This window comes from Pristiophorus japonicus, chromosome 23 (genome assembly GCF_044704955.1).
Source record: "Pristiophorus japonicus isolate sPriJap1 chromosome 23, sPriJap1.hap1, whole genome shotgun sequence".
Lineage (NCBI taxonomy): Eukaryota > Metazoa > Chordata > Chondrichthyes > Pristiophoridae > Pristiophorus > Pristiophorus japonicus.
The window spans coordinates 7,913,772-7,941,271 of record NC_091999.1 but is presented as its reverse complement, the minus strand read 5'-3'; the positions used below and the strand labels follow the sequence as shown (position 1 = coordinate 7,941,271).

General features: G+C 55.7%; 1 protein-coding gene across 1 annotated transcript; it reads right to left on the bottom strand.

The window, feature by feature from the left end:
- Nucleotides 1–9,555: 9,555 nt before the first annotated feature.
- Nucleotides 9,556–27,353, bottom strand: LOC139235616 (protein-glutamine gamma-glutamyltransferase K-like). Its single transcript, XM_070866658.1, has 7 exons — nt 27,207–27,353; nt 26,093–26,181; nt 23,413–23,566; nt 20,096–20,380; nt 17,031–17,191; nt 16,292–16,428; nt 9,556–9,741 (listed from the first exon to the last, which is right to left on the bottom strand). Exons 1-7 carry the CDS (start codon nt 27,280–27,282, stop codon nt 9,597–9,599), a joined length of 1,047 nt encoding a protein of 348 aa, XP_070722759.1. The 5' UTR covers nt 27,283–27,353; the 3' UTR covers nt 9,556–9,596.
- Nucleotides 27,354–27,500: the final 147 nt, after the last annotated feature.

Genomic DNA, 27,500 nt, shown 5'->3' with positions numbered 1-27,500 from the left:
TCGCCCCTGGACCGAGACCTCGCTCTGTCAAGCCCCGTGTGGTGGCTGGTGTACAACGGTCACCCCACGTTAAAACAATCCACACACAGGCATCTTCCACCCTTCAACATGTAGTTCGGGTTCCGGAATATTAGGTCCTTCATTGGAACACCCTGTGAACACATCTCTTTTTAGTGTGGAAGCAAGTTATCCTCGGTACGAGGGACTGTCTATGATGATGATGTATCTAACCCCCTGTACCTGCCCTGGAAGTATTTGATGGGACAGTGTAGAGGGAGCTTTACTCTGTATCTAACCCCCTGTACCTGCCCTGGGAGTGTTTGATGGGACAGTGTAGAGGGAGCTTTACTCTTTATCTAACCCCCTGTACCTGCCCTGGAAGTATTTGATGGGACAGTGTAGAGGGAGCTTTACTCTGTATCTAACCCCCTGTACCTGCCCTGGGAGTATTTGATGGGACAGTGTAGAGGGAGCTTTACTCTGTATCTAACCCCCTGTACCTGCCCTGGGAGTGTTTGATGGGACAGTGTAGAGGGAGCTTTACTCTGTATCTAACCCCCTGTACCTGTCCTGGGAGTGTTTGATGGGACAGTGTAGAGGAAGCTTTACTCTGTATCTAACCCCGTGCTGTACCTGCCCTGGGAGTGTTTGATGGGACAATGTAGAGGGAGCTTTACTCTGTATCTAACCCCCTGTACCTGCCCTGGGAGTGTTTGATGGGACAGTGTAGAGGGAGCTTTACTCTGTATCTAACCCCGTGCTGTACCTGCCCTGGGAGTGTTTGATGGGACAGTGTAGAGGGAGCTTTACTCTGTATCTAACCCCGTGCTGTACCTGCCCTGGGAGTGTTTGATGGGACAATGTAGAGGGAGCTTTACTCTGTATCTAACCCCCTGTACCTGCCCTGGGAGTGTTTGATGGGACAGTGTAGAGGGAGCTTTACTCTGTATCTAACCCCGTGCTGTACCTGCCCTGGGAGTGTTTGATGGGACAGTGTAGAGGGAGCTTTACTCTGTATCTAACCCCCTGTACCTGTCCTGGGAGTGTTTGATGGGACAGTGTAGAGGGAGCTTTACTCTGTATCTAACCCCGTGCTGTACCTGTCCTGGGAGTGTTTGATGGGACAATGTAGAGGGAGCTTTACTCTGTATCTAACCCCCTGTACCTGCCCTGGGAGTGTTTGATGGGACAGTGTAGAGGGAGCTTTACTCTGTATCTAACCCCGTGCTGTACCTGCCCTGGGAGTGTTTGATGGGACAGTGTAGAGGGAGCTTTACTCTGTATCTAACCCCGTGCTGTACCTGCCCTGGGAGTGTTTGATGGGACAGTGTAGAGGGAGCTTTACTCTGTATCTAACCCCCTGTACCTGCCCTGGGAGTGTTTGATGGGACAGTGTAGAGGGAGCTTTACTCTGTATCTAACCCCCTGTACCTGCCCCGGGAGTGTTTGATGGGACAGTGTCATGTATGTAACCACAATGTAACACCACTGTATTACTGTATATACTCAACCTAGATGCACACCTTGACCACAAGGGGTGAACTTGTGGGAGTCACTCCTTACCTGATCACACAGGTATATAAAGGGAGGTCCCACACAGGGTCATCGACTTCGGAGTCCTGTGAATAAAGAGTTAAGGTCACAGAGTGACCTTGTCCCCAGAATGTGCCTCGTGTGGTTTCATGCTGTAGAGTAAGGACTTTACATTGGCGACGAGAAACGGGAATTCACGACCCACGAGAATGGCCACCGGTAGCACAGAGGAACGGTGCTGTGTTGGGGAAGACTGGGACGATTTTGTCGAGAGGCTTCAGCAAAGTTTTGTTACGAAAGACTGGCTGGGGGATACAGCGGCCGACAAGCGAAGGGCCCATCTTTTGACCAGCTGCGGACCAAAGACTTACGCGCTCATGAAGGACTTACTAGCACCTGCAAAGCCAGCGGACAAAACCTTTGAAGAACTTAGCAAATTGATCGGGGAGCACCTCAAACCGGCGAGTAGCGTACATATGGCCCGACACAGATTCTACATCCACCGATGTCGTGAAGGACAGAGCATACCGGACTTCGTAGCGGACCTCCGGCGTTTGGCCAGCCTCTGTAAGTTCACAGAACCCTGCAGGGGGGAGATGCTCAGGGACTTTTTATCGAGGGCATCGGTCATGCGGGAATTTTCCGCAAATTAATTGAGACCAAGGATTTGACCTTGGAAGTGGCGGCGTTGATAGCTCAAACTTTCATGGCGGGGGAGGAAGAGACAAAAATAATATACGCGCGCAATTCTGCCTCTAACGCGGCGATGGATCAGGGAGTCAACATCATCAATGCGACTCAGAGCCCCGCAGGCAGGCAGGGGCAGTCCGACACTCCCCAGGCAGCATTAGACCCCAGAGTAGGACTTCAACAGAGACAATGGCAGGCTGAACGGACATTCACGCCATCACAGTGGACAATGCGGCCCGGGATGGGGCCATTGGCACCCACTAATAGGGTACTTCAGAGCAGTCAAAGGGACAGTCAGCGCAGAATGCCTGGCCATAGTCCCTTTGTTCCCAACAATGGAAACTTTAACTCATGCTGGAGGTGTGGGGGAAAACACTCAGCTAGGTCTTGCAGATTTCAACAGTTTGTCTGCAGGAACTGCAATCTCAGTGGCCACTTAGCTCGAATGTGCAGGAAGCCTGCAACCAGACTAATATATGAGGCGGATGGACCAGAAGATGGTTCTTTGAGGCAGGATGACCTTTGGGGCAAATCGATGGATGCCGAGGTTCAGCGGGTCCATGTGGTGAATATTCACAGTTCATCCACCAAAACGCCACCCATGATGATGAGGGTTTTATTAAACGGTATCCCTGTACACATGGAGCTGGACACTGGGGCCAGCCAGTCACTCATGGGCGTTCAGCAATTTGAGAAGCTATGGCCACTTAAAGCCAGTAGACCCAAATTAGCACGTATTGAGACACAATTACAGACTTACACTAAAGAAATTATTCCGGTGCTAGGCAGTGCAATGTTGGCTGTCACACACAATGGGTTAGTGAATCGGCTGCCGCTCTGGATTGTCCCGGGCAATGGTCCCGCACTGTTGGGGAGGAGCTGGTTAGCCGAGATGAACTGGAAATGGGGGGATGTTCACGCAGTGTCATCTGTGGAGCGAAGTTCGTGCTCACAAGTCCTACAACAATTCGATTCACTATTCCAACCGGGCGTCGGGACTTTCAAAGGCACTAAAGTAGTGATACACATCACCCCGGACTCCAGGCCAGTGCACCACAAAGCCAGAGCGGTGCCGTATGTGATGCGGGAAAAGATCGAGAGCGAATTGGACCGGCTGTTGAGAGAGGGCATCATCTCGCCCGTTGAATTCAGCGACTGGGCGAGCCCCATCGTTCCTGTCCTAAAAGCGGATGGCTCAGTCAGGATCTGTGGCGACTACAAGGCCACCAGCAATCGGGTGTCCCTACAAGACCAATACCCGCTCCCGAGAGCGGAGGACCTCTTCGCCACGCTGGCAGGCAGCAAGCTGTTCACCAAGTTGGACCTCACTTCAGCCGATATGACCCAGGAACTGGCCAACGAATCTAATCTACTGACCACCATCACCACGCACAAGGGACTGTTCGTTTATAACAGGTGTCCGTTTGGCATTCGATCAGCGGCCGCGATCTTTCAACCAAACATGGAAAGCTGCTCAAATCCATTCCTGGAACGATCGTATTCCAGGACAATATCCTCATCACGGGTCGGGACACCGAGGAACACCTCCACAACCTGGAGGAGGTGCTACACTGACTGGACCGGGTAGGCCTGCGACTCAAGAAGTCTAAATGTGTGTTCTTAGCTCCCGAGGTCGAGTTTCTGGGCAGGAGGGTTGCTGCAGATGGGATTCGGCCCACCGAATCCAAAACAGAGGCGATTCGACAATGCTATTAGGCTGCAGAGTGACTTGGACAGGTTAGGTGAGTGGGCAAATGCATGGCAGATGAAGTATAATGTGGATAAATGTGAGGTTATCCACTTTGGTGGTAAAAACAGAGAGACAGACTATTATCTGAATGGTGACAGATTAGGAAAAGGGGAGGTGCAACGAGACCTGGGTGTCATGGTACATCAGTCATTGAAGGTTGGCATGCAGGTACAGCAGGCGGTGAAGAAAGCAAATGGCATGTTGGCCTTCATAGCGAGGGGATTTGAGTACAGGGGCAGGGAGGTGTTGCTACAGTTGTACAGGGCCTTGGTGAGGCCACACCTGGAGTATTGTGTACAGTTTTGGTCTCCTAACTTGAGGAATGACATTCTTGCTATTGAGGGAGTGCAGCGAAGATTCACCAGACTGATTCCCGGGATGGCGGGACTGACCTATCAAGAAAGACTGGATCAACTGGGCTTGTATTCACTGGAGTTCAGAAGAATGAGAGGGGACCTCATAGAAACGTTTAAAATTCTGATGGGTTTAGACAGGTTAGATGCAGGAAGAATGTTCCCGATGTTGGGGAAGTCCAGAACCAGGGGTCACAGTCTAAGGATAAGGGGTAGGCCATTTAGGACCGAGATGAGGAGAAACTTCTTCACCCAGAGAGTGGTGAACCTGTGGAATTCTCTACCACAGAAAGTTGTTGAGGCCAATTCACTAAATATATTCAAAAGGGAGTTAGATGAAGTCCTTACTACTAGGGGGATCAAGGGGTATGGTGAGAAAGCAGGAAGTGGGTACTGAAGTTTCATGTTCAGCCATGAACTCATTGAATGGCGGTGCAGGCTAGAAGGGCTGAATGGCCTACTCCTGCACCTATTTTCTATGTTTCTATGTTTCATCCAGGCCCTGCAACACATCGGAGTTGTGTTCATTCCTGGGGCTGTTGAACTATTTCGGGAACTTGCTGCCGAACTTGAGCACATTGTTGGAGCCGCTACACGTGCTCCTGTGCAAGGGTTGCGATTGGTTTTGGGGGGGACTGTCAGGAACGGGCTTTTGATCGGGCGCGAAACCCACTTTGTTCAAACAAGTTGTTGACCCTGTACGACCCCTGTATGAAATTGGTTCTGACATGTGATGCATCGTCCGATGGGGTTGGGTGCGTGTTGCAGCAGGGCAATGCTGAGGGGCAGCTACAACCCGTGGCTTATGCCTCCAGGTCGCTCTCTCAAGCAGAACAGGGATATGGGATGGTCGAGAAGGAAGTGCTCGCGTGTGGCTATGGGGTGAAAAAGATGCATCAGTACCTCTTTGGCAGGAAGTTTGAATTAGAAACGGACCACAAGCCATTAACATCCCTGTTGTCAGACAGCAAGGCTGTCAATGCCAACACATCAGCTCACATACAGCGATGGGCTCTCACGCTGGCTGCGTGTGACTACACCATACGGCACCGGCCCGGCACTGAAAACTGCGCTGACGCGCTCAGCAGGCTCCCACTGGCCACCACTGAGGGGGCAGCGGAGCAAAGCGCTGAGATGGTCATGGCTGTCGATGCCTTTGACAGCGCAGGTTCCCCCATCACAGCCCGCCAGATCAAAATCTGGACCAACAGAGATCCCCTCCTATCCCTGATTAAGAAATGTGTCCTGACTGGGGACTGGGCGCCCGCACACGGAGCATGCCCTGAGGAGGTCAGACCGTTCCACAGACGGATGGATGAGCTCTCCATCCAAGCCGACTGCCTACTATGGAGCAGCCGGGTAGTCATGCCCCAGAGGGGCAGGGAGGCATTCATCAGGGAACTCCACAGCGAGCACCCAGACATCGTGCTGATGAAGGCCATTGCCCGGTCACATGTATGGTGGCCGGGGATTGACTCAGACCTGGAACACTGTGTTCGCAGGTGCACGACGTGTGCCCAGCTGGGTAATGCCCCCAGGGAGGCCCCGCTCAGCCCGTGGCCCTGGCCCTGGCCCACCAGGCCATGGTCACGCATTCATGTTGACTACGCGGGCCCGTTCATGGGGAAAATGTTCCTTATTGTGGTAGATGCATACTCGAAATGGGGATCGAGTGCATCATTCTGAATTCATGCACGTGATCCACCACCGTGTAAAGCCTACGTGCGATCTTTGCAACCCATGGCTTGCCGGACATCCTGGTCAGCGATAAAGGCCCGTGTTTCACAAGCTACGAATTCCGAGAGTTCATGTCGGGTAATGGCATCAACCAGGTCAGGACAGCGCCGGTCAAACCGGCCTCCAATGGCCAGGCGGAACGTGCGGTCCAAATCATTAAGCAAGGCATGCTCAGGATTCAAGGACCCTCCCTACAATGCCGCCTATTGCGCCTCCTGCTGGCCTATAGATCCCGCCCGCACTCGCTCACGGGGGTCCCGCCCGCAGAGCTACTCATGAAACAGACACTCAAAACTCGGTTGTCCCTCATTCACCCAGTCCTGACCGACATAGTTGAGGGCAAGCGCAAGTCACAAAACGAGTACCATGACCGTAATTCGAGGGAGAGATATATAGAAATAAATGATCCTGTATTCATCCTCAATCACGCCATGGGGCCGAAATGGCTCGAGGGCACTGTAATTGACAAAGAGGGGAATAGGGTCATCGTGGTAAAACTCAACAATGGTCAGATATGCCGCAAGCATCTGGACCAAGTAAAAAAAAGGTTCAGCATGGACATGGAGGAACCTGAAGAAGACCATGAGATGGAGCTCACAACACCGCCAGTGAACAAGCAACAAGAACATTCAGAAGAATGCACAGTCCCTGCGGCCAGCCCGGACAGGCCGGAATCACCACAGGGGACAGACACTCAGGTCAGTGTCCAACAACCAGAGCCCCAACTGCGGCGCTCCACGAGGGAGCACAGACCACCTGAAAGACTAAACCTATGATCCCAATAAGTCTTTGGGGGGGGGGGGGGGAAGGTGATGTCATGTATGTAACCACAATGTAACACCACTGTATTACTGTATACACTCAACCTAGATGCACACCTTGACCACAAGGGGTGAACTTGTGGGAGTCACTCCTCACCTGATCACAGGTATATAAAGGGAGGTCCCACACAGGGTCATCGACTTCGGAGTCCTGTGAATAAAGAGTTAAGGTCACAGAGTGACCTTGTCCCCAGAATGTGCCTCGTGTGGTTTCATACTGTAGAGTAAGGGCTTTACAGATAGGACAGTGTAGAGGGAGCTTTACTCTGTATCTAACCCCGTGCTGTACCGGCCCTGGGAGTGTTTGATGGGACAGTGTAGAGGGAGCTTTACTCTGTATCTAACCCCCTGTACCTGAACTGGGAGTGTTTGATGGGACAGTGTAGAGGGAGCTTTATTCTGTATCTAACCCCCTGTACCTGAACTGGGAGTGTTTGATGGGACAGTGTAGAGGAAGCTTTACTCTGTATCTAACCCCCTGTACCGGCCCTGGGAGTGTTTGATGGGACAGTGTAGAGGGAGCTTTACTCTGTATCTAACCCCGTGCTGTACCGGCCCTGGGAGTGTTTGATGGGACAGTGTAGAGGGAGCTTTACTCTGTATCTAACCCCCTGTACCTGCCCTGGGAGTGTTTGATGGGACAGTGTAGAGGGAGCTTTACTCTGTATCTAACCCCCTGTACCTGCCCTGGGAGTGTTTGATGGGACAGTGTAGAGGGAGCTTTACTCTGTATCTAACCCCCTGTACCTGCCCTGGGAGTGTTTGATGGGACAGTGTAGAGGGAGCTTTACTCTGTATCTAACCCCCTGTACCTGCCCTGGGAGTGTTTGATGGGACAGTGTAGAGGACAAATTATTTCCGGACACCAATTGGCCCAGAATAAAACACAAATGAGATGTGATGGCAATGCAGTGAGAGTTTGAAGATTGTTTTATTATAGAACAACTTGACAAAACGCACGAGTCACTTTTTAATACAACTTTCACAGTCGAGGCAAACACAATAATAAAAGGCAGAATGAAAACATATAAATATATTCTTATGTATAAATATTCGGTAATGCTACAAATGCACAACAGCCTAGCTTTGCAGTGAGTCACATCGAACAGGAACTGTGAGATTTGGTCGTGGGATCAATAGAATTTATATTGAACCAGGGGTAGATGGAGGTAAGACATAGATTAGCTACGATCTAATTGGATGGCAGAACAGGCTCGAGGGGCTGAATGGGCCTCCTCCTGTTCCTGTGTAACAGGCTCGAGGGGCTGAATGGGCCTCCTCCTGTTCCTGTGTAACAGGCTCGAGGGGCTGAATGGGCTTCCTCCTGTTCCTGTGTAACAGGCTCGAGGGGCTGAATGGGCCTCCTCCTGTTCCTGTGTAACAGGCTTGAGGGGCTGAATGGCCTCCTCCTGTTCCTGTGTAACAGGCTCGAGGGGCTGAATGGCCTCCTCCTGTTCCTGTGTAACAGGCTCGAGGGACTGAATGGCCTCCTCCTGTTCCTGTGTAACAGGCTCAAGGGGCTGAATGGGCCTCCTCCTGTTCCTGTGTAATGGGTTCGAGGAGTTGAATGGGCCTCCTCCTGTTCCTGTGTAACAGGCTCGAGGGACTGAATGGCCTCCTCCTGTTCCTGTGTAACAGGCTCGAGGGACTGAATGGGCCTCCTCCTGTTCCTGTGTAACAGGCTCGAGGGACTGAATGGCCTCCTCCTGTTCCTGTGTAACAGGCTCGAGGAGTTGAATGGGCCTCCTCCTGTTCCTGTGCAACAGGCTCGAGGGGCTGAATGGCCTCCTCCTGTTTCTGTGTAATGGGTTCGAGGAGTTGAATGGGCCTCCTCCTGTTCCTGTGTTCCTAGAAGTGCACCAACAGCTTGAGTTTATATAGCTGCCTTTAACGTAGCAAACCATCCACAAGATGCTTGACAAGAACGTAAATCAGACACACACACACACACACACGTACAAAACCAAGCCACATAAGGAACAACGCGAGTGGATGGTGAATCTTCGATACTTCAAAGGCAGAGGAGTGCTCAGGGAGAAAGAGACAGTGCGATCACATCCTTCCTGTAATGTGGTGACCAGACCTGTGCACGCAGTACTCCAGCTGTGGCCTAACCAGTGTTTTATACAGTTCAATCATAACCCTCTCTGCTCTTGTATTCCATGCCTCGGCCAATAAAGGCAAGTATTCCGTATGCCTTCTTAACCACCTTATCCACCTGGCCTGCTACCTTCAGGGATCTGTGGACCTGCACTCCCAGGTCCCTGTGTTCCTCGACACTTCTCAGTGTCCGACCATTTAATGTGTGTTCCCTCGCCTTGTTAGCCCTCCCCAAATGCATTAACTCACATTTCTCCGGATTAAACTCCATTTGCCACTGCTCTGCCCACCTGACCAGTCCATCGATATCTTCCTGCAGTCCACAGCTGGAAAAGTTGGCAACAAGATTCTGAAGGCAGGCTTCGCTGGCGCTGCTAGGCCTCAGGCTTCGGGTCTTGGAAAGAAAATGGCCGCCGGCCAGCTTGACCAAACGCTCGGCTCGTGACGTTTAAATATCACAGTGGTAATTTTTAAAAATACATAACATGCGGGTACGTCCGACAAAACCGCCCCCCCCCCACCACCCCCCGCTCCCCTCCCCCAAATACTGAGCGGTTTTATAAAACGGGTCCTTTGAGCTCAGCCACCCTCCCCCTCCCCCCACGGCTGTTCTCAGCTCTCCTGCACGATCACCTCGGCCACTCCGTGGACTTGCGTCAGCTGCTGGGAGTCCAGGCTGGCGATGAGCTTCCTCTGGCCCGGTTTGGTGGGGACCAGGCTCTCGGTGATGGTGATGGTAGCGTGTCGCGGGACGTCTCTGTCCGGGGGGAAGGGGGGAAAGAGGGGAGAGTTAGTGAGAGAGAGAGAGAGAGAGAGAGAGAGAGAGACGCACACACTGCCCAAAACCCCCTCGAGCACACACACACACACACCCCCCACACACACACACCCCCCCCACACATACACACCCCCCCCACACATACACACCCCCCCCACACATACACACCCCCCCCACACATACACACCCCACCCCACCCACACACACACACACCCCCCACATACACACACCCCCCCCCCACACATACACCCCCCCCCCACACATCCACCCCCCACATACACACACCCCCCCCCCACACATACACCCCCCCCCCACACATCCACCCCCCACATACACACACCCCCCCCCCACACATACACCCCCCCCCCACACATCCACCCCCCACATACGCACACCCCCCCCCCACACATACACACCCCCCCACACATACACACCCACCCCCGCACACCCCCCCCCCCACATACACACACACACCCCCCACACATACACACCCACCCCCGCACACCCCCCCCCCACATACACACACCCACCCCCCACACATACACACCCCCCCCCCCCCCCACATACACACACACACACACCCCACCCCACCCCACCCACACATACACACCCCACCCCACCCCACGCACACACACACACCCCACCCCACCCACACACACACCCCCCCGCACACACACCCACACACACCCCCCCCCCCCCACATACACACACACACACCCCCCCCACACACACACACACACACCCCCCCACACACACACACCCCCCCGCACACACACACCCCCCCGCACACACACCCACACACACACCCCCCCCCACATACACACACACACACACCCCCCACACACACCCCACCCCCACACACACCCACACACACACCCCCCCCCCACACACACACCCCACCCACACACACACACCCCCCACACACACACACCCCCCCCACACACACACCCCACCCACACACACACCCCACCCACACACACACACCCCCCACACACACACCCCACCCACACACACACCCACACCCCCCCCACATACACACACATACACACCTCCCCCCACACACCACCCCCCCCACACATACACACCTCCCCCACACACCACCCCCCCCACACATACACACCTCCCCCACACACCACCCCCCCCACAACACACACACACCACCCCCCCCACACATACACACCTCCCCCACACACCACCCCCCCACACATACACACCTCCCCCACACACCACCCCCCCCACAACACACACACACCCCCCCACACACACCCACCCCCCACACACACACACACCCACCCCCCACACACACACACACACCCACCCCCCACACACACACACACCCACCCCCCACACACACACACACCCACCCCCCACACACACACACACCCACCCCCCCCACACACACACACCCACCCCCCACACACACACACACCCACCCCCCACACACACACACACCCACCCCCCACACACACACACACCCACCCCCCACACACACACACCCACCCCCCACACACACACACACCCCACACACACCCCCCACCCACACATACACACACCCCCCATCCACACACACACCCCCCATCCACACACACCCCCCACCCACACACATCCCCCACCCACACACACACCCCACACACACACACCCCACCCACACACACACACCCCACCCACACACACACACCCCCCCACACCCCACCCACACATACACACCCCACATACACACACTCACTCACCCCCCCCACACACACACACACACACTCACCCCCCCCACAACGTGTATTTATATAGCGCCTTTAACGTACTGAAACGTCCCAGGGTGCTTCACAGGAGGATTCGGAGACAAAAATTTTACACCAAGCCACGTAAGTAGAAATTAGGTCAAGTGACCAAAAGCTTTATTGCAAAGGGGATGGAGTATAAAAGCAGGGAAGTCTTGCTACAGTTATACAGGGTATTGGTGAGGCCACACCTGGAGTACTGCGTGCAGTTTTGGTCTCCGTATTTAGGAAAGGATATACTTGCTTTGGAGGCAGTTCAGAGAAGGTTCACTCGGTTGATTCCGGGGATGAGGGGGTTGACTTATGAGGAAAGGTTGAGGAGGTTGGGCCTCTATTCATTGGAATTCAGAAGAATGAGAGGTGATCTTATCGAAACGTATCAGATTATGAGGGGGCTCGACAAGGTGGATGCAGAGAGGATGTTTCCACTGATGGGGGAGACTAGAATTGTAAACAAGGATGAGAATTTTGAAATCGAGGCGTTGCTTAACTGGGAGCCAATGTCGGTCAGTGAGCACAGGGGGTGATGGGTGAGTGGGACTCGGTGCGAGTTAGGACACGGGGCAGTGAGCACAGTGGGTGATGGGTGAGTGGGACTGGGTGTGAGTTAGGACACGGGGCAGTGAACACAGGGTGTGATGGGTGAGCGGGACTGGGTGTGAGTTAGGACACGGGGCAGTGAACACAGGGTGTGATGGGTGAGCGGGACTGGGTGTGAGTTAGGACACGGGGCAGCGAGCACAGGGGGTGATGGGTGAGCGGGACTGGGTGTGAGTTAGGACACGGGGCAGTGAGCACAGGGGGTGATGGGTGAGCGGGACTGGGTGCGAGTTAGGACACGGGGCAGTGAGCACAGGGGGTGATGGGTGAGCGGGACTGGGTGAGAGTTAGGACACGGGGCAGTGAGCACAGGGGGTGATGGGTGAGTGGGACTGTGTGTGAGTTAGGACACGGGGCAGTGAGCACAGGGGGTGATGGGTGAGTGGGACTGTGTGTGAGTTAGGACACGGGGCAGTGAGCACAGGGGGTGATGGGTGAGTGGGACTCGGTGCGAGTTAGGACACGGAGCAGTGAGCACAGGGGGTGATGGGTGAGCGGGACTGTGTGTGAGTTAGGACACGGGGCAGTGAGCACAGGGGGTGATGGATGAGTGGGACTGGGTGTGAGTTAGGACACGGGGCATTGAGCACAGTGGGTGATGGGTGAGCGGGACTGGGTGTGAGTTAGGACACAGGGGCAGTGAGCACAGGGGGTGATGGGTGAGTGGGACTGGGTGTGAGTTAGGACACAGGGGCAGTGAGCACAGGGGGTGATGGGTGAGCGGGACTGGGTGAGAGTTAGGACACGGGGCAGTGAGCACAGGGGGTGATGGGTGAGCGGGACTGGGTGCGAGTTAGGACACGGGGCAGTGAGCACAGGGGGTGATGGGTGAGTGGGACTCGGTGTGAGTTAGGACACGGGGCAGTGAGCACAGGGGGTGATGGGTGAGTGGGACTCGGTGCGAGTTAGGACACGGGGCAGTGAGCACAGGGGGTGATGGGTGAGTGGGACTCGGTGTGAGTTAGGACACGGAGCAGTGAGCACGACGAGAGACAGAGGGCTAAAAACTCGGTCCCACTCCGTCCCTCATGAGAAATTGGGGGTTACGGCCTCCGAAAGGAGGCAGAGGGCTAAATCAAGCCGCTCCTCTTCCGTTTCGGGGAAGGGCGGGGGGTGGGTGGTGTCTCTTCCCCGAATTAAAGGCACAGGCCCAATCTACAGGCCCTGTATTAATAAGAACATCAGAAACAGGAGCAGGAGTCGGCCATTCGGCCCCTCGAGCCTGCTCCGCCATTTAATACGATCATGGCTGATCCGATCATGGACCCAGCTCCACTTCCCCGCCCACTCCCCATAACCCTTCACTCCCTTATCGCTCAAAAATCTGTCTACCTCCACCTTAAATATATTCAATGACCCAGCCTCCACAGCTCTCTGGGGCAGAGAATTCCACAGATTTACAACCCTCTGAGAGTAGAAATTCCTCCTCATCTCAGTTTTAAATGGGCGGCCCCTTATTCTGAGACCGTGCCCCCTAGTTCTAGTCTCCCCCATCAGTGGGAACATCCTCTCTGCATCCACCTTGTCGAGCCCCCTCATAATCTGATACGTTTCACTGGAGCGGGTACAGAGGAGATTTACAAGGATGTTGCCTGGACTGATAGAATTTTGGCTATGAGGAAAAATTGGAAATGGATGTAGATAAGGTGGTTAAGAAGGCAGACGGAATACTTGCCTTTATTGGCCGAGGCATAGAATACAAGAGCAGGGAGGTTATGCTTGAACTGTATAAAACACTGGTTAGGCCACAGCTGGAGTACTGCGTGCACAGTTCTGGTCACCACATTACAGGAAGGATGTGATTGCACTGGAGAGGGTACAGAGGAGATTTACCAGGATGTTGCACTGGAGAGGGTACAGAGGAGATTTACCAGGATGTTGCACTGGAGAGGGTGCAGAGGAGATTTACCAGGATGTTGCACTGGAGAGGGTGCAGAGGAAATTTACCAGGATGTTGCACTGGAGAGGGTACAGAGGAGATTTACCAGGATGTTGCACTGGGGAGGGTACAGAGGAGATTTACCAGGATGTTGCACTGGAGAGGGTACAGAGGAGATTTACCAGGATGTTGCACTGGAGAGGGTACAGAGGAGATTTACCAGGATGTTGCCGGGACTGGAGAATTTTAGCGATGAGGAAAGATTGGATAGGCTGGAGTTGTTTTCCTTGGAACAGAGGAGGCTGAGGGGAGACCTGATTGAGGTGTATAAAATGATGAGGGGCCTGGGTAGAGTGGATAGGACGGACCTGTTTCCCTGGGCAGAGGGGTCAACAACCAGGGGGCAGAGATTGAAAGTAATTGTGGGGGGGAGGTTTCGAGGGGATTTGAGGGGAAATGTCTTCACCCAGAGGGTGGTGGGGGTCTGGGGGGGAACTCACGGCCTGAAAGGGGGGTAGAGGCAGAAACCCTCACCACATTTGGATGTGCTCCTGAAGTGCCGTAACCTACAGGGCTACGGACCCAGAGCGGGAAAGTGGGATTAGGCTGGGTAGCTCTTGGTCGGCCGGAGCGGACACGATGGGCCGAATGGCCTCCTCCCGTGCTGTAAATTTTTATAATGCACACACACACACACACACACTGACACTCTCTGCCCCTCCTGCCCCCAGACACACCGAGCCCCAGACACACCGAGCCCCAGACACACCTCCGGCCCCAGACACACCTCCGGCCCCAGACACACCGAGCCCCAGACACACCTCCGGCCCCAGACACACCTCCGGCCCCAGACACACCTCCGGCCCCAGACACACCTCCGGCCCCAGACACACCTCCGGCCCCAGACACACCGAGCCCCAGACACACCGAGCCCCAGACACACCGAGCCCCAGACACACCGAGCCCCAGACACACCGAGCCCCAGACACACCGAGCCCCAGACACACCGAGCCCCAGACACACCGAGCCCCAGACACACCGAGCCCCAGACACACCTCCGCCCCCAGACACACCTCCGCCCCCAGACACACCTCCGCCCCCAGACACACCGAGCCCCAGACACACCGAGCCCCAGACACACCGTGCCCCAGACACACCTCCGCCCCCAGACACACCGAGCCCCAGACACACCGAGCCCCAGACACACCGAGCCCCAGACACACCGAGCCCCAGACACACCGAGCCCCAGACACACCGAGCCCCAGACACACCGAGCCCCAGACACACCTCCGCCCCCAGACACACCTCCGCCCCCAGACACACCTCCGCCCCCAGACACACCGAGCCCCAGACACACCTCCGCCCCCAGACACACCGAGCCCCAGACACACCGAGCCCCAGACACACCTCCGGCCCCAGACACACCTCCGGCCCCAGACACACCGAGCCCCAGACACACCTCCGGCCCCAGACACACCGAGCCCCAGACACACCGAGCCCCAGACACACCGAGCCCCAGACACACCTCCGCCCCCAGACACACCTCCGCCCCCAGACACACCTCCGCCCCCAGACACACCTCCGCCCCCAGACACACCTCCGCCCCCAGACACACCTCCGCCCCCAGACACACCTCCGCCCCCAGACACACCGAGCCCCAGACACACCGAGCCCCAGACACACCTCCGGCCCCAGACACACCTCCGCCCCCAGACACACCGAGCCCCAGACACACCGAGCCCCAGACACACCTCCGGCCCCAGACACACCTCCGGCCCCAGACACACCTCCGGCCCCAGACACACCTCCGCCCCCAGACACACCTCCGCCCCCAGACACACCTCCGCCCCCAGACACACCTCCGCCCCCAGACACACCTCCGCCCCCAGACACACCTCCGCCCCCAGACACACCGAGCCCCAGACACACCGAGCCCCAGACACACCGAGCCCCAGACACACCGAGCCCCAGACACACCGAGCCCCAGACACACCTCCGGCCCCAGACACACCGAGGCCCACACCTCCGGCCCCAGACACACCTCCGGCCCCAGACACACCGAGGCCCAGACACACCGAGCCCCAGACACACCTCCGGCCCCAGACACACCGAGCTCCAGACACACCGAGCCCCAGACACACCGAGCCCCAGACACACCTCCGGCCCCACACCTCCGGCCCCAGACACACCGAGCCCCAGACACACCTCCGGCCCCACACCTCCGGCCCCAGACACACCGAGCCCCAGACACACCTCCGGCCCCAGCGACACTCACCCGATGTTGATCTTGCGGGGGCGCTGGAGTCCGGGCCCCTCAATCCGCAGCGTGACGTCCTTCAGCGTCTTTGGCAGCGGGTTTGTCAGCACAATCTCCACTTTCATCTGTTTCCCCACCACCGCTTCTCCCAGAGGCTACAGAGAGGGGGCGAGGGACACAGAGAGGGGGCGAGGGACACAGAGAGGGGGGGCGAGGGACACAGAGAGGGGGGGCGAGGGACACAGAGAGGGGGGGCGAGGGACACAGAGAGGGGGGGCGAGGGACACAGAGAGGGGGGGCGAGGGACACAGAGAGGGGGGGCGAGGGACACAGAGAGGGGGGGCGAGGGACACAGAGAGGGGGGGCGAGGGACACAGAGAGGGGGGGCGAGGGACACAGAGAGGGGGGGCGAGGGACACAGAGAGGGGGGGCGAGGGACACAGAGAGGGGGGGCGAGGGACACAGAGAGGGGGGGCGAGGGACACAGAGAGGGGGGGCGAGGGACACAGAGAGGGGGGGCGAGGGACACAGAGAGGGGGGGCGAGGGACACAGAGAGGGGGGGCGAGGGACACAGAGAGGGGGGGCGAGGGACACAGAGAGGGGGAGCGAGAGTGAGTGAGAGAGAGAGAACAAACGAGTCATTAGAATCGCGACAATTCCACCATGAATCTCCCCGCCCCCACACACACACACACAATTAAAACCAGGTGAGTTGACCGGCCGCGGATGGAGATGGAAGGCTCCGGAAGCACTCACCGTGAGGCGCAGGTCTGGTGTACGGAGACGGAAGTTGTGCTGGTTGACGATGGCCTGGCCGGTCTCTTCGACCCGGCCTGTGACCGTAAACATCATGGCCGCCTGGTCTACCAGGTATTGTTGATAGTCATCATAGTGGAACAGGAGTTTCACCTCCTTCTCTGTGTGGCCGAGAGAGAGAGAGAGTCAGGATCGTATCAGGGCAAGGGCACTGTGACCCCTGACCCCAGTCACCCTCCCATCGGGGAGAGAGTCAGGATTGTATCAGGGCAGGGCAATGTGACCCCTGACCCCAGTCACCCGCCCATCGGGGAGAGGGAGAGTCAGGATCGTATCAGGGCAAGTGCACTGTGACCCCTGACCCCAGTCACCCTCCCATCGGGGAGAGAGTCAGGATTGTATCTGGGCAGGGCACTGTGACCCCTGACCCCAGTCACCCACCCATCAGGGAGAGAGGGAGAGAGAGAGAGAGAGAGAGAGGATCGTATCAGGGCAGGGAACTGTGACCCCTGACCCGAGTCACCTACCCATCGGGGATAGAGTCAGGATTGTATCAGGGCAGGGTACTGTGACCCCTGACCCCAGTCACCCTCCCATCGGGGGGAGAGTCAGGATTGTATCAGGGCAGGGTACTGTGACCCCTGACCCCAGTCACCCTCCCATCGGGGAGACAGTCAGGATTGTATCAGGGCAGGGTACTGTGACCCCTGACCCCAGTCACCCTCCCATCGGGGAGAGAGTCAGGATTGTATCAGGGCAGGGTACTGTGACCCCTGACCCCAGTCATCCTCCCATCGGGGAGAGAGTCAGGATTGTATCAGGGCAGGGTACTGTGACCCCTGACCCCAGTCATCCACCCATCGGGGATAGAGTCAGGATTGTATCAGGGCAGGGTACTGTGACCCCTGACCCCAATCACCCACCCATCGGGGAGAGAGTCAGGATTGTATCAGGGCAGGGTACTGTGACCCCTGACCCCAGTCATCCACCCATCGGGGATAGAGTCAGGATTGTATCAGGGCAGGGTACTGTGACCCCTGACCCCAATCACCCACCCATCGGGGATAGAGTCAGGATTGTATCAGGGCAGGGTACTGTGACCCCTGACCCCAATCACCCACCCATCGGGGAGAGAGAGAGAGAGAGAGAGAGAGAGAGAGAGAGAGAGAGAGGGGATCGTATCAGGGCAAGGAACTGTGACCCCTGACCCGAGTCACCTACCCATCGGGGATAGAGTCAGGATCGTATCAGGGCAGGGCACTGTGACCCCTGACCCGAGTCACCTACCCATCGGGGATAGAGTCAGGATCGTATCAGGGCAGGGCACTGTGACCCCTGACCCCAGTCACCCACCCATCGGGGAGAGGGAGAGTCAGGATCGTATCAGGGCAAGGCACTGCGACCCCTGACCCCAGTCACCCTCCCATCGGGGAGAGAGTCAGGATTGTATCAGGGCAGGGCACTGTGACCCCTGACCCCAGTCACCCTCCCATCGGGGAGAGAGAGAGAGAGAGAGAGTCAGGATCGTATCAGGGCAGGGCTCTGTGACCCCTGACCCCAGTCACCCACCCATCGGGGAGAGAGGGAGTCAGGATCGTATCAGGGCAAGGCTCTGTGACCCCTGACCCCAGTCACCCACCCATCGGGGAGAGAGGGAGTCAGGATCGTATCAGGGCAAGGCACTGTGACCTCTGACCCCAGTCACCCTCCCATCGGGGAGAGAGAGAGTCAGGATTGTATCAGGGTAGGGCACTGTGACCCCTGACCCCAGTCACCCACCCATCGGGGAGAGAGGGAGTCAGGATCGTATCAGGGCAAGGCACTGTGACCTCTGACCCCAGTCACCCTCCCATTGGGGAGAGGGAGAGTCAGGATTGTATCAGGGTAGGGCACTGTGACCCCTGACCCCAGTCACCCACCCATTGGGTAGAGAGGGAGAGAGGGAGAGAGAGAGAGAGAGAGAGAGAGAGAGTCAGGATCGTATCAGGGCAGGGCACTGTGACCCCTGACCCCAGTCATCCTCCCATCGGGGAGAGAGAGAGAGAGAGAGAGAGAGAGAGAGTAGGATCGTATCAGGGCAGGGCACTGTGACCCCTGACCCCAGTCACCCACCCATCGGGGAGAGAGGGAGTCAGGATCGTATCAGGGCAGGGCACTGTGACCCCTGACCCCAGTCACCCACCCATCGGGGAGAGAGGGAGTCAGGATCGTATCAGGGCAGGGCTCTGTGACCCCTGACCCCAGTCATCCTCCCATCGGGGAGAGAGAGAGAGAGAGAGAGAGAGAGAGAGTAGGATCGTATCAGGGCAGGGCACTGTGACCCCTGACCCCAGTCACCCACCCATCGGGGAGAGAGGGAGTCAGGATCGTATCAGGGCAGGGCTCTGTGACCCCTGACCCTATTCACCCTCCCATCGGAGAGCAAGGGGGAGAGAGAGAGAGAGAGAGAGAGAGTCAGGATCGTATCAGGGCAGGGCACTGTGACCCCTGACCCCAGTCATCCTCCCATCGGGGAGAGATTCAGGATTGTATCAGGGCAGGGCACTGTGACCCCTGACCCCAGTCACCCACCCATCGGGGAGAGAGAGAGAGAGTCAGGATCGTATCAAGGCAGGGCACTGCGACCCCTGACCCCGATGGACCCCTGCCCCACCCAATGAGAGAGAGAGAGAGAGAGAGAGACAGGAACACGTCAGGAGAGAGCACCTCGACCCCTGACCCTCCACCCCTCCCCCCACTCAACCATTCGGAGAAAGAGCGAGCGACAGGCACACAACAGGACAAGGGCACCTTGACCCCTGACCCCGCTGACCCACCCATCAGAGAGAGCGAGAGAGAGCGAGAAGACGATACTTGACCCTCAGGCCCACTGACCCCCCCCCAAGAGTGTGACTGGTCAGTCTCTGACCGCAGCCAACCCACCCCCCCCAGTCCCCAGAGGGGGGGAAAAAGGTCAAGGTCTGACTCATCCCTCACCAGAGCCCTTCGCCCCCCCCCCCCACTGCCTGTACCAGGCCGGGAGTTTGACCCAACCCGGGGAGGTCAGAGTTGACGGTGCGGCCTACCTTCGCGAGGCTCCAGCAGCACGTCCCGCTTGTCTTTCTTGAAGGTGCCCTTGGTGACGCCGGTGTAGTACATGACGGCGGCCTGGGTGAAGAGCCTGAGGCAGCGGCACTCTGAGCTGCCGTTGACCACGGCGACCATCACCACAAAGTCGCTGCCCATGACGATCCCGTCGTCCGTGCGCACAGTCACCGCCACGTCCTCGGCCCTCCATTGGTCGGCGTAGGTGTCCGGCCGGCTGCCGTGACGACAGGCCATCTCCACGGCGATACGCTCCTCGTCCGTCCCTGGGGGAGGAGCCAAGGCGCACACACAGCACAGGTCAGCTCGGACATCCCGTGCCTTTGTCACCTCCGGGCTTGACCACTCCTGGCCGGCCTCCCACGTTCTACCCCACGTAAACTGGAGGCGATCCAAAACTGGTCAGCCCCCCGGTTTCAGTTACTCAACCGATAAGGGGATAAGGGGAGCGGGCGGGGAAGTGGAGCTGAGTCCATGATGGGATCAGCCATGGTCGTGTTAAATGGCGGAGCAGGCTCGAGGGGCCGAATGGCCGACTCCTGCTCCTAGTTCTGATGTTAAAACCGACCTCTTTAAACAAGCTTTTGATCATCTGCCTTAACAATATACATCAATGATTTAGACGAAGGAATTGAGTGTAATATCTCCAAGTTTGCAGATGACACTAAGCTGGGTGGCGGTGTGAGCTGTGAGGAGGATGCTAAGAGGCTGCAGGGTGACTTGGACAGGTTAGGTGAGTGGGCAAATGCATGGCAGATGCAGTATAATGTGGATAAATGTGAGGTTATCCACTTTGGGGGCAAAAACAGGAAGGCAGAATAGTATCTGAATGGCGACAGATTAGGAAAAGGGGAGGTGCAACGAGACCTGGGTGTCATGGTACATCAGTCATTGAAAGTTGACATGCAGGTACAGCAGGCGGTGAAGAAGGCAAATGGTATGTTGGCCTTCATAGCCAGGGGATTTGAGTATAGGAGCAGGGAGGTCTTACTACAGTTGTACAGGGCCTTGGTGAGGCCTCACCTGGAATATTGTGTTCAGTTTTGGTCTCCTAATCTGAGGAAGGACGTTCTTGCTATTGAGGGAGTGCAGCGAAGGTTCACCAGACTGATTCCCGGGATGGCAGGACTGACATATGAGGAGAGACTGGATCGACTGGGCTTATATTCACTGGAGTTTAGAAGGATGAGAGCGATCTCAGAGAAACATGTAAGATTCTGACGGGACTGGACAGGTTAGATGCAGGAAGAATGTTGGGGAAGTCCAGAACCAGGGGTCACAGTCTAAGGATAAGGGGTAAGCCATTTAGGACCGAGATGAGGAGAAACTTCTTCACCCAGAGAGTGGTGAACCTGTGGAATTCTCTACCTCAGAAAGTTGTTGATGCCAGTTCGTTAGATATATTCAAAAGGGAGTTAGATATGGCCCTTACGGCTAAAGGGATCAAGGGGTATGGAGAGAAAGCAGGAAAGGGGTACTGAGGTGAATGATCAGCCATGATCTTATTGAATGGTGGTGCAGGCTCGAAGGGCCGAATGGCCTACTCCTGCACCTATTTTTGATATTTTGATGATCACTTGCCCTCATTTCTCCTTATTCAGCTCATTGTCAGATTTTTTCTGACAATGCACCTGTGAAACGCCTTCGGGACATTTTACTGCATTATAGGCGCTATATCAATCCTGTTATATAAAGTTAAACCCCCCAGTCCCCTTCTTTTCTATGATATCGAAAGAATCGGAGAAATTTACAGCAGGGAAGGAGGCCATTCGGCCCATCGTGTCCATGTTGTGCCGGCCGACCAAGAGCTACCCAGCCTAATCCCACTTTCCCGCTCTGGGTCCGTAGCCCTGTAGGTTACAGCACTTCAGGTGCACATCCAAATGTGGTGAGGGTTTCTGCCTCTACCCCCCTTTCAGGCCGTGAGTTCCCCCCCAGACCCCCACCACCCTCTGGGTGAAGACATTTCCCCTCAAATCCCCTCTAAACCCCTCCCCCCAATTACTTTCAATCTCTGCACCCTGGTTGTTGACCCCTCTGCCCAGGGAAACAGGTCCGTCCTATCCACTCTATCCAGGCCCCTCATCATTTTATACACCTCAATCAGGTCTCCCCTCAGCCTCCTCTGTTCCAAGGAAAACAACCCCAGCCTATCCAATCTTTCCTCATCGCTAAAATTCTCCAGTCCCGGCAACATCCTGGTAAATCAACTCTGTACCCTCTCCAGTGCAATATCCTGGTAAATCTCCTCTGTACCCTCTCCAGTGCAATATCCTGGTAAATCCCCTCTGTACCCTCTCCAGTGCAATATCCTGGTAAATCCCCTCTGTACCCTCTCCAGTGCAACATCCTGGTAAATCTCCTCTGCACCCTCTCCAGTGCAATCACATCCTGGTAAATCTCCTCTGTACCCTCTCCAGTGCAACATCCTGGTAAATCTCCTCTGTACCCTCTCCAGTGCAACATCCTGGTAAATCCCCTCTGTACCCTCTCCAGTGCAATCACATCCTGGTAAATCTCCTCTGTACCCTCTCCAGTGCAACATCCTGGTAAATCTCCTCTGCACCCTCTCCAGTGCAATCACATCCTGGTAAATCTCCTCTGTACCCTCTCCAGTGCAACATCCTGGTAAATCTCCTCTGCACCCTCTCCAGTGCAATCACATCCTGGTAAATCTCCTCTGTACCCTCTCCAGTGCAACATCCTGGTAAATCTCCTCTGTACCCTCTCCAGTGCAATCACATCCTGGTAAATCTCCTCTGCACCCTCTCCAGTGCAACATCCTGGTAAATCTCCTCTGTACCCTCTCCAGTGCAACATCCTGGTAAATCTCCTCTGTACCCTCTCCAGTGCAATCACATCCTTCCTGTAATGTGGTGACCAGAACTGTGCACGCAGTACTCCAGCTGTGGCCTAACCAGTGTTTTATACAGTTCAAGCATAACCCCCCTGCTCTTGTATTCCAGGCCTCGGCCAATAAAGGCAAGTATTCCGTATGCCTTCTTAACCACCTTATCCACCTGGCCTGCTACCTTCAGGGATCTGTGGACCTGCACTCCCAGGTCCCTCTGTTCCTCGACACCTCTCAGTGTCCGACCATTTAATGTGTGTTCCCCTCGCCTTGTTAGCCCCTCCCCAAATGCATCACCTCACACTTCTCCGGAGAGATTTAAAGACGAGCGGAAGAGTTTGAAGTGAGGAGGCTGACGTCCTCTCTCGGGACAATGACTACATTTATCCCCTGGGGGTGGGGGGAGGGGTCTCGATCGGGCCCAGGAGTTTCCGCCAACCCAGTTACCTTCGGAATACTTGTAGGAGTCCGTTATATCCTCCCGCTCGTCCGACCCCACTGCCTTGGTGCTGATCTGGTGCCCCACCGCTTTCTTCTGCACCAGCACCTTCTGGAACGTTCCGTCCAGCTGCCTCTGCCAGAACACCTTGTCGCTGTTCACCTGCCGAGAGATGCGAAGGGCGGCAAATATTAAACCGAGGCGCCTCTTCAGACGCCTGACTGAGAACGTTGGGCCTAGATTTAAGGCTCGCGGTTGGTTGAGGTGCCAACCCCCCACCCGTTTCCAAGGCGACGGCCAAACCCCTGAACCGGGAGGTCCCCGAAAATTTAGGCCCTTGACCGAAATTTAGGCCCCGGGCCTCATCCAGTCGCTTGGGCCTACACGACGGCCTCCTGCCAAGAGGGCAGCGGAACTTCGAGTAAGTCCCGGGTGGTTGAGGGGAACGGAAAGGAGATGGCTGAGGGAGCGGGCGGTGACGGGGGGGGGGGGGGGGGCGGGAAAAGGGGTAGGGACGATCGCAGGCTCCCTCGGGGAAAGCCACCGAAGGCCAGGTACGGAGGCCTTTCCCGCTCCTCGGGAACGTAGCGACCGGTGAGGAAGCCTGAGCGGGGTAGGCCCGAGGTCTGCCTCCACTCCCCCCCCTACCCCCACATCCACACCCCCCCCCCCCCGCAATCCAATATCTACCAGGAGGCCGTGGGCACATCGGCAAGGGGCCTGATGGCTTGCTTTAGGCGGCCACCAGAGAGCCTGAAAAAAAAAAAGTGCCTGAAATATCGGGTGAGATGTAATTTAAAAAAAAACGCGAGCAGGACCTTGGTCCCACGAAACTGGGGTCTCCTTGCGCCCGTTTTTGTGCATGTTTTAGGGATGGAACACCAGCAACTCGCATTGATAAAGCGCCTTTAACATATAAAGCACCTTGGGATGAGTTACTCTGTTAAAGGCACTTTATAGAAACATAGACAATAGGAGCAGGAGTCGGCCATTCGGCCCCTCGAGCCTGCACCATTCAATATGGCCATGACTGATCCTCTATCTCAACACCATATTCCCACTTTCTCCCCATACCCCTTGATGCCTTTTGTGTCTAGAAATCTATCTATCTCCCTCTTAAATATATTCAGTGACTTGGCCCCCACAGCCTTCTGTGGTAGAGAATTCCACAGGTTCACCATCCTCGGAGTGAAAACATTTCTCCTCATCTCACTCCTAAATTTCCTCCCCCGTATCCTGAGACTGTGACCCCTTGTTCTAGACTTCCCAGCCCCGGGGAAACATCCTCCCCGCATCCAGTCAGAATTTTATACCTTTCAATGAGCCCCCCTCTCATTCTTCTAAACCCCAGTGAATACAGGGCCCAGTCGACCCAATCTCTCCTCGTACGGCAGTCCTGCCATCCCAGGAATCAGTCTGGTGAACCTTCGCTGTACTCCCTTCTATGGCAAGTATATCCTTCCTTAGGTAAAGAGACCAAAACTGCACACAATACTCCAGGTGTGGTCTCACCAAGACCCTGTATAACTGGAGTAAGACATCCTTGCTCCTGTACTCAAACCCTCTCGCAATGAAGGCCAACATACCATTGGCCTCCCTAACTGCTTGCTGCACCGGCAGGTTTGCTTTCAATGACTGCTCGTGCTAAAGCGATTGCATGCCGTGAGTTATTAGTAGTAAAACATCCCAAAGCATTACACAGGGGCGTAAACCAAACAAAACTGGACACACGGGAGATAGTCGGATAGGTGACTAAAAGCTTGGGCAAGGAGGTGGCTTTTAACGATGGCCTTAAAGGAGAGGTAGAGAGGCGGAGAGGTTTAGGGAGGGAGTTCCAGAGCTTGGGGCCCAGGCAACAGAAGGCACGGCCACCGATGGTGGAGTGATTATAATCAGGGATGCTCAGGGGGGCAGAATCAGAGGAGTGCAGAGATCTCGGGAGGGGTTGGAATCCAGGACACCGGGGGTTGACCCAGAATTCAGAAGAACATCAGAAATAGGAGCAGGAGTCGGCCATTCGGCCCCTCGAGCCTGCTCCGCCATTTAATACGATCATGGCTGATCCGATCATGGACTCAGCTCCACTTCCCCGCCCGCTCCCCATAACCCTTCACTCCCTTATCGCTCAAAAATCTGTCTATCTCCACCTTAAATATATTCAATGACCCAGCCTCCACAGCTCTCTGGGGCAGAGAATTCCACAGATTTACAACCCTCTGAGAGAAGAAATTCCTCCTCATCTCAGTTTTAAATGGGCGGCCCCTTATTCTGAGACCATGCCCCCTAGTTCTAGTCTCCCCCATCAGTGGGAACATCCTCTCTGCATCCACCTTTTCGAGCCCCCTCATAATCGTACACGTTTCCATAAGATCACCTCTCATTCTTCTGAATTCCAATGAGTAGAGGCCCAATCCCCTCAACCTTTCCTCCTAAGTCAACCCCCTCATCTCCGGAATCAACCGAGTGAACCTTCTCTGAACTGCCTCCAAAGCAAGTATATCCTTCCTTAAATACGGAGACCAAAACTGCACGCAGTACTCCAGGTGTGGCCTCACCAATACCCTGTATAACTGGAGCAAGACTTCCCTGCTTTTATACTCCATCCCCTTTGCAATAAAGGCCAAGATTCCATTGGCCTGCCTGATCACTTGCTGTCAATCTTTCCCCAGGCCATCGAACCGTCCTTACCTCCGCAAAGATGAAGGGAGCGTCGTACTTCAGGTAAACCATCCCATTCCGGATAGCTTCCACAGAAGCTGGGCCACAGCAGTACAAACCTAGCGAGTGTGGGGGGTGGGGGAGGAACACTGTTAGTCACAGGGTAGGAGACAATCTCACGCACGTTAACAGGGCCATTAGATAAACCAAACCAAGAACTGGGGCTCATTTCTAAAGGGATAGAATTGAAAAACATACAGAGTATGTTAAACTTGTATCGAACTTTGGTTAGACCACACTGGGAGCACCGTGCACAGTTCTGGTCATATCACACTGGGAGCACTGTGTACAGTTCTGGTCTCCATATCACACTGGGAGCACTGTGCACAGTTCTGGTCATATCACACTGGGAGCACTGTGTACAGTTCTGGTCTCCATATCACACTGGGAGCACTGTGTACAGTTCTGGTCATATCACACTGGGAGCACTGTGCACAGTTCTGGTCTCCATATCACACTGGGAGCACTGTGTACAGTTCTGGTCTCCATATCACACTGGGAGCACTGTGTACAGTTCTGGTCATATCACACTGGGAGCACTGTGCACAGTTCTGGTCATATCACACTGGGAGCACTGTGCACAGTTCTGGTCTCCATATCACACTGGGAGCACTGTGTACAGTTCTGGTCATATCACACTGGGAGCACTGTGTACAGTTCTGGTCTCCATATCACACTGGGAGCACTGTGTGCACAGTTCTGGTCTCCATATCACACTGGGAGCACTGTGCACAGTTGTGACAATCGGCGATGGAACCAGAGGGGGCGATGGGGAGAATGTTTTGACGCAGCGAGTTGTTGTGTTCGGGAACGCGCTGCCTGAATGGACGGTGGGAGCAGGTTCAACGGTAACTTTCAAACCGGAATTGGAGAGTTTTGCAGGGCACTGGGGGAAGGGCAGGAGGTAAGAGTGGGATTAATTGGGGAGCTTTACCGATGAGTGAGCACAGAATCGATGGGCCGAATGGCGGAGGTTGGAGAGGATACGTCAGGGCATTCTGTCGGAGATGGCGAGCGCACGGATCAGTCAGTCAGTCGTTGTTATATAACAGCCGGTAACACCGGGCAGGGGGAAGTGACCTACCACAGCTAGTCTCCTGAGGTGTGGCATCCAACGCTTGCCAACCTCCAAGGCCGGCCGGGAGATCGGGTCTCGCCATCCAACAATCGTTCCACACGTGGAAATTCCTGGGGCAAGAGAGAGAGAGCGTTTCAGAGACAGAGAGAGAGAGAGAGAGAGAGAGAGAGAGAGAGAGAGAGAGAGAGAGGGGTGGAGAGAGAGAGAGAGAGAGAGAGAGAGGGGTGGAGAGAGAGAGAGAGAGGGGTGGAGAGAGAGAGAGAGAGAGGGGTGGAGAGAGAGAGAGAGAGAGGGGTGGAG

What these genes read in the sequence shown, in the direction of transcription:
- LOC139235616 (XM_070866658.1), bottom strand. Translation starts at nt 27,282, where the DNA reads ATGGCGAGACCCGATCTCCCGGCCGGCCTTGGAGGTTGGCAAGCGTTG. An exon ending in CTCCCTTCATCTTTGCGGAG is followed by an intron (nt 23,567 to 26,092) that starts GTAAGGACGGTT and finishes ATCTCTCGGCAG; the next exon opens with GTGAACAGCGACAAGGTGTT. An exon ending in GCTGCTGGAGCCTCGCGAAG is followed by an intron (nt 17,192 to 20,095) that starts GTAGGCCGCACC and finishes TCGGCCACACAG; the next exon opens with AGAAGGAGGTGAAACTCCTG.